Here is a 14927-nt window from a genome sequence, read left to right on the forward strand (position 1 = left end):
ATTTTGTGCTTTTTTGGTACGTTTCTTTTAATGTATATCAATCCAACGTCTTCAGTTCTGCATGCAAGAAAAGTGCATTTTAGAGTGCTGGAGTCTTTGAACTGGAAAGTTCAGCAGGGAATCTCTAAACTCGATGGAGTCATTGTGTTTGTATACAGCTAGGTCTGTTCTGTGCAGTGCTCAGCAAAAATTCAAGTTTTTGCCCTTTTCCTTGCAGAGAGAGCATTCTACTCTGATAGGTATTGTTGTTAGAGCATAACAATACTGTTCTCAATACTAATCTCAAGCTGTTTAGCCACATTCAAATTGCCCACTGTCCACCTAAGAAATAAGAACACGGAAAATTTATTGTGGGATCTTAATAACTTGTACAATTCTTTATTTGCAGGGCATTTCACAAACTCATAATTCTGGCATGGAGGCGTCTGTACTACCTGTTTTCTTGCTTCATAACCGACTCTCCATTTCCCCTCTCTGGCCATCAGTTGTTGCAATGTTGAATGGAACAAGACAGAAAAGTAGATCTGTAGGCAACATCTTCAAATCACTGGCAGGCCGAGCAATGACAAACCTGAAAAAGCACTGGTATGTGAGATTCAGGGTGCTTTGTGAGGTCTTTGTAGTAAGCACCTGGGACAGGAAGAAAGCTGCAGGGTTTTTTTTTTTTTTTTTTTGCAATGACTGATTGCATCTGCAGAATTCTTTAGAATGATGAGACAATGTGCAGTGTTTAACTTTACCTATCTTTTAACCTAGGAATGGCAAATATATATATATTTTTAAATGAAGCTAATTAGTCTCTGGAACAGCTGCCGAAAGATGTGATAATTTTTTGATTGCTGAAAATCTTTAAATCAAAGTAAATGTCTCTCTAGGAGATCTGAAGCTCAAGCGACCACCAAAACCTTGAAACTGAAAGAATCAGTGAGTAGAACAGGTTAGATGAATCACAGAATCATAGAATGGTTTGGGTTGGAAGGGACCTTAGAGATCATCTAATTCCAACCCTCTGCCATGGCCAGGCACACCTTTGAGATTGCTCAAAGTACCATCCAACCTGGCCTTAAACAATTCCAGGGATGGAGCAGCCACAACTTCTCTGGGCAACCTCTTCCAGTGTCTCACCACCCTCAGAGTAAAGAATTTCTTCCTAACATCTAATCTAAATCTACCCTTTTGTATCTTAAAACCATTACTCCTTGTCCTATCACTATACTCCCTGTCAAAGAGTCCCTCCCCAACTTTCCTGCAGCCCCTTTTAGGTACTGAAGGCCGCTATAAGGTCTCCCTGGAGCCTTCTCTTCTCCAGGCTGAACAACCCCATTCCGTCAGCCTGTCTTCATAAAGAAAGTTCTCTCTGCCTGCAAACTCTCTGAAATCCCTGGCCTCCGCAGCATTACTAACTCAGTGCTCCAGCAGATCTCTAATGAAGAAAAGATAAATCACATTTTAAATGAACTTAAGGGAATCTCATACAAGTGCCAGTAAGCACTGGGTCTCCAGAAATAATCAGAACACCATGTTCAGACCACACACCAGTTTGCCTCAAATGGCCCTTGTTGTCTACAAGGATGTCTAAATTCAAGACAACAATAAGTACTTCAGCCATGACTAGTCATCTTTTGACTTACAGTACAATTTAAAATGAAGTGTACTTGCCTGTTCTTGTACGGATTGGGCTCTTCCATCAGCCGGTAGAGCCCAAAGCAGAGTATCCCAAACAAGTCTAAAGCTTTGCAGTAAACGTCTCCAAAGGAGTCCTCCTGCTATAAAAGAAGCAAAAATACTCTTACCTCAAAGGAACCGAAGTGGACAATTCAGCCCAGTTCAGCTTAAAAATCTAATATAAAATAAGGCTGATATCTTTGGCCTCCTTAAAATATGGCTTAAGCTACACAGTGAGCTTCAACTGAATGAAACTAAACTTCAGGTAATCACAACCAGCCTATACCCTAAAGTACTAGCAGCAGGGATGAAAGCCGAGTCCGTGCAGCACCTCTCAGTGATACAACTCACCATGACACCCATTAACAACCTCTCAGACAGTGGCAGGAGTGCCAGTTTGCATCGGAGTTGGGAGGCATTTTGGACCATGTCATCAGGACTTCTGCTCAGTCTACTGTCCATTTCCAACAGCTGTTCCTCCAGTGCTGGGCTTGTCCCACTTGTCACCAAAGTCTGCAGCAGAGCCAAGATGTGATGGTTGTAGTAGGTCTGGAAGGAAGAAACCATGAAAATTCAAAGAGTAAAGTGTATGCCTTGGTTCCTGAAAGGAAAACAAAATTTTCCAGTGAAAGCCTGGAGAATGTGATCAGACACCTTACAGGGCTGTTTTTTTTTTTTTTTGTATACTTAAATTAGTCCTTAATTACGTTTAGTTTTCTGACAACATTTATGGATCACCACCTGCTTAACCCATTTCAGTTTCAAAGAGCAGCCAGAAGATCCCACCTCCACTCTTCTAATAGAAAGTGCTAAATTGTGCCTGAATGAGAAAATTTTTGACAGCAAAAATGGGAGTCAGCTCTGTTAACATTCTTTTCTTGAGAAGGCTTTCCAGTCAAGGGTCAGGAGAGCCAGGAAAGCGGGCAGCAGCTCCGATGTCATCTGAGTAGGAGCACACTGTACAAGGTGAGGCCGAGGAGGGCAATTACCCTGCTCAGCCCTACAGGTGCAGAAGAAAACTGTCCCTGGAGTTGCCACATGCATTACGAAAACCTCTCTCTGTGCCCTTATCTCAGTATTTTTTTGAAAAAAAAAAAAAAAAAAAAAAAGAAAAACACAAAACATACCATGGTCAAAATTCAGATTTGAAGCCAAAAAAGGCACAGCATCCCCCCCACACAGACTTTTTTTTTTTTTTTTTTAATCTGCACAGGGTTCAGATATACCAAATAACTTATTTCCCACCCTTTCTCAAAAAGCTCTTTTCCTACGCAGAGCCACTTTGTGGCATCTGTCACGTGCATTCACCTGAGCAAAGAAACTAAACAAGCTGCAGAGAAGGAACGGTGTTACTAAATCCAAGCTAAACTCAAATCCGCTTAAGAACATCTGACCGTATTGTCGGGCAAAAGGCTATAATGCTGTTAGAGTAATTCTCAGCCTTTTAAAGTAAGGAGCTGTAGTCCAGAGTTATCCAGGAGTGATACAGCTTCAGGGGAATCTGCACTTTACATATTTAACAGAAGCGTGCTGAGCTCTTTAACATATCATTGCTGTACTTTTTGACATCAAAAGGATTGCATTTCCATACTTGGATGAATTAATAGGATTTGCATGTCACCCTCATTCTGTACTTTCTAGGCTGAGTTACGCTGCAGGAGTTTGAAAGACAAGGAAAAACTACAGAGGTGCACGCGTCGGTGCGCGCGCACTCAGGAAGCGGCACACTGCATTCAGTGGGTCTCGAAGCTGACTTTTAGGAAGCAACATTTCTGAAACGTGCCCAAGAGATGTTACCTCCTTTGCCAGTTGTTTGGTTACAGCTTGAGATAAGCACATTGCCTAGGAATGCCCTTGCACACAAAGGCAGAAACCTTCTCCCTTCGCCAAGCAGCTGCTTGGTCCCCTTCAGTCCCTACTTAGCTACTAGAAGCTACTTAGCTTCTAGAACTGGTCCTGTACAGCTTAGGAACCCACAGCTGGGTCAGGACAGGAATTCAGGGTTCAGAGTACCTGAGCCATACTGGCCATGCTCATTGAATTGTTTTCTGCCTACAGCCATTCCAAGAGTCAGGTTGAAACAAATGCCAGTTCTGCTTCAGGCGTCCAAGGGGTAACATTTCACTTCACAGACCACGTTGTGCCATGCAGATTCTTCTGCCACTTGCCTTTCAAGCTAAAAAAAAAATCCAGCACTCCTGCTCTGAGTGTCTCACACACAGATATTTACAAAAGATATTTAGTGACAGAAAAAGGAGGTGACAGTGGACTGCTGAAGGTTTTTTTCTTCCTCTTTTTTTTCTCACATTCATGCATATTTTCCCTCATACTGTAATCGCTAAACAATAGCTTATTTCTCTCCTTCTTCCCTGTATTTACAGACTTGACTGAATCTGACTTAAGGTGCCCCTCTACTCTAAAGCAGAGCTGAGTGCTGATCATTCCTGGACAGACTTGGAATCTATGCCTGAGTGAAATTTTATCCTTTAAGACAGGTCATGCTATGTCTCGAGTTACTTTTACACTTGACACCAGCAGTCATTAATTACCATCTGGCTGATTGACATATCAGTGAGTAGCAGCAATATAATACTTTCCCTAACACCTTCTCAGAAAAGCATAACTGGACTTGACACACTTATTTTGGACTGCTTATCCCTTTGAGAGATTTGTTTTGTATTTATTCAATTTCTGCAAAACTGCCACCCAAGCACTATCCCCTTGGACATGAGCTGAGAGCAAGGCATGTGGAACTTGACTGCAGCACGGGGAGAATCAGGGTAAAGAGGAAGAAAGGAGCTTTCAGAAAAAAAGAGAAGTCAGTTTTAGAAATGCCAGCTTATGAACTGAACTGCTGTTTGCTGCCAAAATCCTGGCTTAACTACACCTAAGTGTCACCCACAGATGTGTCACCACAAACAATATCACTCAGGTTTGACAGCAACTTAAGACGATTATGTCACCACGGTGGGATCACCACCTTCCCTCTGTTCTTGTGTTTTTGGTGCAATGTACCTAATCCTCATGGTGCAAATGTTTTTAAAAGGACACTGCCAGGAACTTACAGAGAACCAAAACAAGCACTTCTTTTAAAATCTGATCTGATCTTGTGGATCGGTGGCAGTCCACATATGTGTAATTTGTTTTATACCTTTTCAGAAAACAGCCACTGAGAGATGCCCATTGAGTTCAACAGATTTTCCATCCGAACTTAAGTGTGCATTTCTGCCTAGGTCCCAGATGGACAGATGAGAAGAATTAAATGTTCTGTTTATGCCCATGCTGCTACAATTAAAGTCATGGTAGTGAAAGCTGCCTATTCTCTGGCTCACCAAAGCACCTCCAGCCAGGCTTGTAAAAATCCACTCTACATGAACAGGTAAGAATTCAGAGTCCCCATAATCTTTTCAGCCATTAGCATCAATGCTGGAGTCTCCACTGTGAGGCCAGCTCGTGCTGAAAGCAGTTTTGGCTTCAGTGACTGCACGTCCCTTAGAGGGACTGATTGTAACCTCATGTTATCAATCAAAAAGTAAATAAATCAGGCTGGCTCCAAATACCTTTTGTAGCAAGAGGAGGGGGGAAGTTACGAGAAGTTATGAAAATACTCTAAAAGTTTCTCCAAATAATTTTATGTGTATATCAAACCCAGGGAGAGCTGCTGCTGCTCAGAGCACGCATTGAGAAATGTCTTCTGGAGCTGCCTTTAGTCTATAGAGCCCACTACCCCAAGAAATCAAAGAGGCCCACTGATTAGTCCCACAGCAGGGGGTTGGAACTAGCTGGTCTTTAAAGGTCCCTTCCAGCCCAAGGAAGGGGGTTGGAAGATCCCACGATTAGCAAGTTGCTTGAACAGGAATAGACATGTATAATTCTCAGGGCACAGAGTAACTCATCACCTCACCAGTCTCTGCAAGGTTTCCCCGGCCTTTCTAACACACACAGCCTTGACCATTGTTAAGGCTAGATTAAGTGGGTTTACTCAGGCTGATAATCACTTTGTCAACACTCTGATGCCACTAAACATGACAGTTTGTGATACATCTACTTACCATAGACAAAAGAGAATTCAAGAAGCTATCTGAGAAGATAGCTCCTGCAGGGGCAGCAGTGGTGGAAAGCTGATCTTGCTCTGGAATTGCGGAATTGCCGCTGGGAGCCTGATTAATGAACTGGGCATTTGGTGAAGACTCTATTGGATAAGCAAAGAAGAAACAGAAGACATCTTAGCAACAGAGGGAAGCCATCTAGAATCAGAAAAGTTAGTAAATGTAGCTTGCTGTTCCGTGTCCAGCACTAGCCACAGCATGCTGCTTTAGTAAAGGAAAGAGGAACAAACTAGTCAGTGCTGCTGACTGATTATGCAATGGGAGACAAAAGACACAAGCCTAAGACTGATTTTTCAAGCAAGTGTTTTAAGATAGCAGACCAAAATTGATCTACCTGCTTTGAAAAAGAAAGGAATAATCTAATTTCTTCTGCTTGTTTTCCTGAACTAACAGAATTACTATTTCTGTTGGCTTAAATGGGGGTTAGAGAGTTCCTTTCACAGCTGTCCTACTATTACAGGGATCTTCGCTAGTTTGTCAACCTTATTCTTGCTGTCTGAGATAGTCTTGCTGAATTCCCCCTACTCAGAAATTGATTCCTCTTTAACTTGCTTTCTATTTTCAGAAAATTGCCTAAGTACAGCGTGGCAGAAGGCCCCTGCCGTGCTACTCAACGTGCTAGGTATGTCCTGGCACTCCTGCGCTGCCAGTAAGAGTGCTGATGAATGACAGCAGCACAGCTAGAGACAGACAGGAGGACAGAAAGGAACTGAGATCAAGAACCCACGTCTGACCATTAAAAAATAGAGCAAGTAACTCTGTGTAAGTAATGATTGATTTCTATTAAGTCCCCTTGGGCCAGGAGGCATTTGAGTGTATCATTTTAAAAGATGACTAAAGCTAGCCAGAATCACAATACTATTAATGCCTCCTGTTGTCGCGCAGTGTCAGTGTCATCCTTCAGCCATGTATTCTCAATACAGATATTTCACCCTCCCTGGCCTTTAGGAGTTGGCCCTGCATCTGGTATTAATCAGTATGACTCCACTGCCTAGCTTGTAGAGTCTGGATATGAAAAGCATGGTCTCAGCCACAATAAGGGACCCACTTTATTTCGCCACACTATTTTATTTCTCTTTCACATATTGGCAAAACTCTTATTTCTCTGCAGATGACTTTGCTATTTCTCCCCCATATCTCTGGCCCTTTATGAGAAGGGTTTCTAGAATCCACCGTTTCAGAGGAATGACTATTTACAACATGCCTGTAACCTCAATGAACAGCTCACAAATTCAGAAGATACTCAGCATATTGAAACGTGCTCAGCTTGGTGGATTTGAGCCTGCAGAAACCCACTTCTTATTTTCCTGCGCGCCTCACCGTTGGGCAAGGAGAAGCAGCAGCGTGTGCAAGCATGATGACAACACACAGCTCTCCTGCTCCTCAAGGAAAAAAAAAAAAAAATACTCCAGCCCCCTTTAAAGGAGTGCAGGCCCTCAGCTAATTCTGTCAACTCTGTCCCTGACCACGTGCCATCAACTCAGCAGATGCTGGAGGACAGCTCTGCGGGACCACGGCACACCTGTGGCACTCAGGGGGACACTGGCACGCTGTCCTGGTCACAAAGAAAGCAACGCAGAGGCAAGCAGGCTCGGCAGGCCTGGCTCTGTTCAGCTTCCTGAATACGTTGCTTCCTGCCCGTCAAGATTAATTGCAAAACTCCTCTCGACTTCAGTGGTGTCACGATTTCAACCGAAGGCTCGAAGGGTCTTAGCTTCTCCTGCAGTAGGTTTTGAACAGCAACAGCACTAGCAGTGCGTACGGCATTGCTGGTGTTGGTGTGTCAGACACACCAAGTGATAGGGGTGGCTCTTGGTCCGCACCCAGTACGCTACGAGCTGGAAGTGGGCCACGGCCCGGGACGTGCAAAGCCCCTGCAGCTTCAGGCACATGAGGATTATTCCTTGCAGCTTGTTTTCAGAGATAGGTACAAAAGTGAGCATTTGTCTAGATCAAGGTCTACCAGAGGGATTTACAGGAAGCTTATTCACAATCACAAGAAAGCTCCAGCTGTTTTTGTTTAGTTGTTTTGAGCTTCCAGGTTTTAAATTGTTGGGGTTATTTTCCTTCCTAGCCCATCCCTGCAACTCTGAACATATTCCTATGTTGTTGAAGACTACAAATGGAGCAGGCATCCATGTGCTAAGGGACTGGGCTCGATTCATTATTTTGTCAAAGATCTGACATGACTAAAATCCAAGTTATGTCAACAGATTGCAGATGTTTTCCCCTCCACTGACACACCACATCCTGGAGGGAAATCACACTGGTGCAATGCCTGTCTGAAGACGTTAGCTTGACTGCACAATATCTTCTCAGAGGAGCTGGGCCTCAGTAGCCAGCTCAAAACATTTCTGAGACTTTTGGACGCAACACAAATAAAAGTTTAAACCACAGTGCAAGAGAATATCCAAATATCACGCTGAGAAATTCAGCAGTTCTGAAGTGACTCTGGAGAAGGCATCATTATCTTATCATTATTTTTTGCAGTTTGTTTTGCACTAGTTCTTCAGAGTTTTAGTCTAAGGAGCACACAGGACCTAACAGCTTTGCCCATATTGACCTATTAGGTCCAGGTGCACGCTGGGACTAAGTGGCACACCAGAGCCTCTTTGAAATTAAGTATTGCTAGCACCTGCTACATGCTGATGCTACTCACTAGCCCTGGCTCAGCTGCAAACCTGGGGAGGACTGCAAAGCAAGGGCCTCTCCCAGAAGTGTTGAGCCCACATAGCATTTACCAGCATTGCATCGAAAAGGAAAGAAAAAAAAAAAAGCCTGAGTAAATGGATCAGAGGCCAGCCATGGAGCCTAGCAACATGCTATGCTAATTTGGTGGGCACATTCTTGTGTCAGCACTCTAAATGGAGCTAAACATCCATGTCACTGGGGACTGGCAGCCCAGCCACACCGCTCTGCTGTGACACTGACTGCCATGTTACTAGTAATCAGTTAATCAGTGCACATGTTCCTAATTAATGGACCTAGTGTGTAACTACCAGGAGACAAAGACAAAGATGAAAAACAGCCAAGAGTAGTAATGAAAGAGCTCCACAGGTTGCTTCAGTTATGAATGCAGGCTAGAGAGGCTGAGCCTTATGGAATAAGGACAGAAGTGTCCGGGGCCTAGAGTAAAACACCTGCACCCGCTGGCTGTCCTGGCATGCACGCAGGTCCACGCAAGTACTGGACTCTGTGCAGCTGTTGTACAATGCTTTGTAGTGCAGACTGCTTGGAAGAGGCTCTGTGCTTTCACAGCCACTTTTACAAGGAGGAAGCCTGCAGCAGCTCCCACCGCGATCCAGAGAAGAGGAAGGAACCATCACCAGTGCTTCAGAAAGGGCAGGGGTGAAACAAGAAAATTAGGCTTTGGTTCACCTCATTTTGTTGTGAGATGAAAACTGGCCACGCAGCCTTCCTCTGTGTTTTTTAAATTCATCAGAGAGAGGGAGGCACAGCCAAAGGGCAAGTTAGATATCCTCTGAGCAGAGCTGCCTTTGGTGGTTTCTATTTCTTTACTGAAAATAAGGGGAAACGAGGAAAATACAATTCTGATTTATTTGCCTTAGTGAAGTCTGTTACAAAAGGTGGGGTTAATGTGGGCCATGTGACTAGAAATCAGATCTCCTGAGATCCAGTCCAGCAGACAAAAAAAAAAAAAGGACATTATCTTTATCCTAAATGGATGCTTCAGAGTTTTGCTACACACTGAGACCTTCGTAACACTTTCTTTTATTTATTCTCCTGATAAACCATCCTGACTCCTTCAAAGCCAGTGAATTAACATCTAAGTCAAACCTTTTAATGTTCCTTGGACATGTAGTGCTTGTGCCTGTGAATTCTAAAAAGGGCCTGGGGTAAATAAATAATGCAGCACACATATTGCTTCTGTGAAATTTGTTCTTAAAGAATAACTTACTCAGCTCTGTAGTGATGGGGATCCTTTTATAACATGGCTCTGATTGATTCCCCAATGCTCTTCCTCTGAAAACAGCATCTGTAGAAACAGTCAATAACAACATGAGGAGAGAGGAATGTTGGTAGAAGCAGAAGAGAGGAAGAAAATAAAAACAAAACGCACAATGGTTCAGACTGACAAATGCAGGAAATCTTTTTCCTATGCCTAAAAATAATGTTATTGTCATGCAAAAATCTCAAAGCATTTCCTATATTTAGAAAGTTTCTTCCCTTGGTTTGCTTTTCCAAGGCTTGCTTTATTCTCTCATGGCTTCAAAGAATGAAAAAAAAAAAAAAAAAAAAAAAGAAAAACTCTCCTTGGAGCTGCTTATTGACATCGTAACTGAAATATAATTACCCTCTGTGGTGCAGCAGCGCTGGTTACAGAGTTGTTTGGCTCAAAGCCCCCAGTAAGCCAATTTGCACACAGAGGGTTTTTGAGGGACAGCATCGGGTTTTATCCTTCCCCCTCAAGAAGGCTCTGCAAAACTGGATGGGACACATGCTGTAGGAATGAAGGCAAAAGTATACACCATGAATTCTGAAAACCCATCACAAAAAAAAAAAGCAATCCAGAAGTTCCTAGAAGCGTGTGTCCTTATTCCTTCCCAGTTCTTGCCAACTCGCTGACTTAGTAGAATCAAGCCCAATCCAAAATCTGCTTGCTCTGTTTTGATTATATCTAATCTCGTCTCCCTTTCTATTATGTCTGAGTTTTTCCTTTGCTACCCAGCACAGCATCTGGGTAACTGAGTATTAGGAACACTACTTACTGTGCACATTATCCACTCAAAATGATGAAATCTAAACTCCGCTGAGGATTTTGCTAGAAATGGAACTTCGCAACATCCAGATACTACGCAATGGCTCCTTCTCCCCTCTGAGCTGCAAGCGAATGTTGGAGACGGAGGCCCCAACAGGGTCTAGGCAGACCATTGTTCTAATCAACTACCCCTGAGGTTAGGTGACGGACTGACAAAAACCTCATTAGGGATGTCAGGCATCACAACCCCTCAAAACAGCAGAAAAAGCCCAAGCAGAGCACGGCATCTCTGAATACAGTGCAACTGAATGCCTGAAATGAATCATTGCCTTTATTGTACCTTTCCATGTACTGTACCAGTTGATTTGAATGTGTGTCTGATCATTGCCTGGATACTTTTCCCTTATGTCAATATTTTTGCTATGAAACAGTACACAGCGCTCCACCTGAAATCTTACAAACTGGCAGGGTGCTATTACAAAAGATTACTTAATTGTAGATTACTACTGTACATTTGAATTTCAGTAGCTTATTAAGTTGTCAGATTTAATTACCATTACATGTTTAGATTATGCCACAGATTATTTAGTTCGGTACCTAGGTTTGCCAACCTGTTTGGTTTGTGACATGACAGGGCGATAATTACAGCATTACTGGAAAACCTAAAATTTTCCATGGGGAAGACTAGAAGTCCTTGGCATCAGCACTGACCCTACTAAGCGCTCATTCTTGCGAGTGTAAGTAATGTTTACCTCTGTGTGGGTCTGGTTCTCTAAGAGCTGTCTATTTCTCTACCCCATCAGGCAGGTAAAGCACAGAACGGGCCTGGGTTGGTTGGGTGTGAAAGGCTCACACTGAAATCTAAAACCACGGGAAATACAATTGATTTGTGCCCTGTTACAATCTCCGAAGTGAGACTGTGTTTGCTGCAATGCTTACCAAAGCACCTGAGCTGTTAAGGGAACTCAGGGCCTTCCATCCAAATACGTAGAAATGCACATTGTTCACTATGGTTAGGAAGCAAAATGCTGTAGCTTTTTCTACAGCACCAAAACCGGAGATGAGAAAGGATTTGGATGGGGAGGGTAGCTGGATATCCAGCCCAGTCACCTGCAGTCCCAGCAGCAATGACAACTACTATATGAGACACACCAGCCTTTGTCTTTTCTTTTTAAAATCAGAGTTGCATAGTCATCTCGCTTTAGAAAGCTCTCCTAGCTTCCCATTGTCCGCTCTTCTCACTTTCCCTCCTATTCCGCTGCCTTTTCCTACCCACTTCCTCTCCTAGCTGCTAATACTAATTGAGGCCAAGTTTCTTGGATCCAAGTTTTAAATGGAACTTCATCTTCTCCCTCAAAAAATGAGGTTGCAAACCACAGTACTGCCATACTTTTGGGGTGTTCCTATATGCATTAGTTTCTGCTCCTTATTTCCTTTACTGTACAACTCCTCCTAGATGTTTCTCCTATAAATAGACAGGATTTTCCTAAACCTGCTTATTTTGTAACTCTGCAGCTGAAAGCACCCACTCCACATGTACTAAACTGGTGGAAAATGCAGATTTCACTGGAAAAATTTGCTGTAATTTAGCACTGCAAGAGGTGAACTAACACCAACTTTAGATCAGCACCTGCACAGCCTGGCTACGTTGCTAATATTTACATAACTTAAAACCCACCGGTGGCCCTACTCTGTTGTGGAGAGAGGGAGTGAGAAAGATTAAATTCTGATAAATGCCATCCTTTCCCTGTTTGAATCTGAGTCTCTCTTTTCCCAGAAACTCTCCTTATCTGCTGACTCCCATGAACTCCCATTTGCTGAATCCCGTTGATTTCATCAGTAAAAGTTCTGTTTTCTCTGAGATGAATTCCTACAAAATAATAATGGGGGGAAGTAGGGAGGGAGGGATTGGAACAGCGAGAGTGGGGACATGCACTCTGTTTCCATTCTGGGCACCTTGATCCAAAACTAGGTGGCAACAACCTACCAGTAATTTACTGTCTTATAGGAGCACACATTTGTAATGTGCCTGGAGGCTTTCAGAGGCAAAGCCCTGTAAGAGCGCAAGACACAGCCTTAATCTTGCAGTTGAATCAGCAGGAGCTCCTGCTATGAGAATCCTAACCTAAGATTGCAGGCCTATAATTACAGCAGCAAAGAAGAAAATTGGCTGTTTTTTTTAAACAACATACCTAATGAACGTACAAGGAGAGGGAGCTAATTCTTACAGAGGCTGAATCACTGACAGATTTAGTGGCTGGCTGGAGAAAGAAGTGAAACTTGTGTCTTAGCTTTATTTTGTAAATATATCTTTTTTTATTGATGATGATATCCTGTAAGTGAATACTGCTTTTCTGGCTGCAGAAAACACTGTAAATCTGAGGAATGATCTTAACTGAGTAGCCAAAGATGTATTAGACTGGAACTGTAGTCAGTTTATGGAGCAACAACTCACTAGCATCTGAGCTAGGCAATAGGTACCTCATAAATATGCAAAGTGAAAGACCTAAAATGGATAAACCAGAGTGGGTTTAGAAATACAGTATTTTCTCAGCTAGAGGAAGACAATGCTATTCCAGTAAAAATAGTAACAGAATCTAACCCCTCTAATTTGAATCAATCTTTCAGAAATAACTGATCACGGTAACATGTAATAACAAGAATAATTTGCTCTGTATATTACTACATTGTGAGCTTGAATTTATCTGGCTTTAAACAAGTCTCAGAGCTAAATATTAGAGTATAGATAATATACATAATAGAAGAAGCTTTGACAACATGTCCTTTACTTGATCCTGACCCTTCCCAAAACCAGAAGGAAACCCAGAAGCACTGACTTCCATGCCTGTTCTGATGCCTAGGCCCTTCTTTACCCAGGACAGTGGACCAGCCCTGACTTCTGCTCACTCCTGAAAGGTATTGTGTACTTGGACTGGTTCTGATGTGCTGTATCAGTGTTAGCTGTAATACACAAATAATTGTGTCTGCTTGTCTCTGCCCTAACTGTTCTCACTGCTAGCCTCTTTCTGCACAAGAAGAGATCCTTCAGATAGCCCTTCTCAGGGACTGTGTCACTATAGAACTTGATTGTTTTTTCAGTATCACTAAACAAAAGTTTCTCCTCTCTCTCATGATAGCAAGGATGCCGAACAGATTTAAATCCACAAGATCCACTCGTCTGATGCAACTCACCACATGCCCATCTACCCAAGGGAAGTGAGGGAAAAAATACGTGCTTGTGGTTTAAATAATAATAATAATAATTAAAAAAAAAGAACTCTAAGCATGCAGGTGGTGGTGGTTCTGACAGTGATATGCCTGGTAAATTGTCTAACCAGCCATGCCTCAGCTTATTCAACTCGTCACACCTACGTCAGCATTAAGTCCCTGTGGTCTTCTGCTAGAAGGAGACAAAGCGAGCCAAAAGCTACCACCTCAAAGAGAACTAAGTATGAACTCTGCAAGGCAGCTTGGGAAGGCTTTGATGAACAGATGCTCACATCTCTGTGATACATACACACACATTGTAGTTCAGAGCTCTGCACACCATGTACTATGATTATGAGTCATTAAACAAAAAAATGCTGGAGGGTAGTAGGACAGTGATTGATAGGATGAAATACCCTTTTTGCCCGGAGTGTCTCTCTTTTCCATATACAGGTATAAAGATGCAGTAGGTACAGTATCTGTATCTGTCACTACAGAGAAATATAAATTTTATATATATATATATATATATATATAAAAGTACATATTATTTACTTCCTCTCTATATACAATCAATAAAGAGTTCCATATATCTTTATATCTAGGTAGCGATAAATACATTAGTTAAAAGTAATCTATTCAAGTCACAATTACCTCTTACTCAAATATCCCTTATAAATCATTTTTCTTCTGTTCTGATAGTATACACTGCATGCTGGTGTTATTTTGTCTCGTTATTATTTAATAAAAAAAAAATGTCTCTGCCTCACTCTAATCTTTTCTTTGGCACAGTCGTTGTTTTAAAAGCCTAGAATGATAATAAAGTATAGGGGAAACACTTAAGAGAACCACCCATTTCTCAGTCTGTCTTCAGTTAATTAATACTTCCACATTCTCAAGAGGAGGACAAATCTTAGCTCTTTTGCCAAATTAAGGAAGGAAGAGACACAATGAATATTCTACTGGGCTGAAGTTCCTTTTGCTTCCAGTGCAGTTTTGTGCTATGAGCTCTGTTTGCATGGGAACAGAGAGCCCACGTTCTCAAGCCTCACGGGAGAGGTATTATTTTTCTCCTTTTGAAGGATGGATAGGGCCTCCACTCACACGTGCTTTTGTGAGTACATACAGAAGTTACCAGCTCTGGTTACCATCTACCCTCTAACCATTGTCTCTTTACTGGAAACCTTGAAGCTTCACTCAGAATTTTCAGGAGGAACTGGCATATT

General features: G+C 42.4%; 1 protein-coding gene across 1 annotated transcript in view; it reads right to left on the reverse strand.

Moving 5' to 3' along the window:
• Positions 1-447: 447 nt before the first annotated feature.
• KCNU1 (potassium calcium-activated channel subfamily U member 1) overlaps positions 448-14927 on the reverse strand; it is a 51315-nt gene continuing 36835 nt past the window's right edge. The window contains exons 24-28 of the mRNA XM_050715712.1: positions 9694-9771; positions 5718-5857; positions 2017-2214; positions 1660-1763; positions 448-571 (exon numbers count right to left, since the gene is read on the reverse strand). Coding sequence (XP_050571669.1) covers positions 448-571; positions 1660-1763; positions 2017-2214; positions 5718-5857; positions 9694-9771 — 644 coding nt within the window. The remainder of the gene's footprint in view (positions 572-1659; positions 1764-2016; positions 2215-5717; positions 5858-9693; positions 9772-14927) is intronic.

Source organism: Cygnus atratus, chromosome 27 (assembly GCF_013377495.2).
Source record: "Cygnus atratus isolate AKBS03 ecotype Queensland, Australia chromosome 27, CAtr_DNAZoo_HiC_assembly, whole genome shotgun sequence".
Taxonomy (NCBI): domain Eukaryota; kingdom Metazoa; phylum Chordata; class Aves; order Anseriformes; family Anatidae; genus Cygnus; species Cygnus atratus.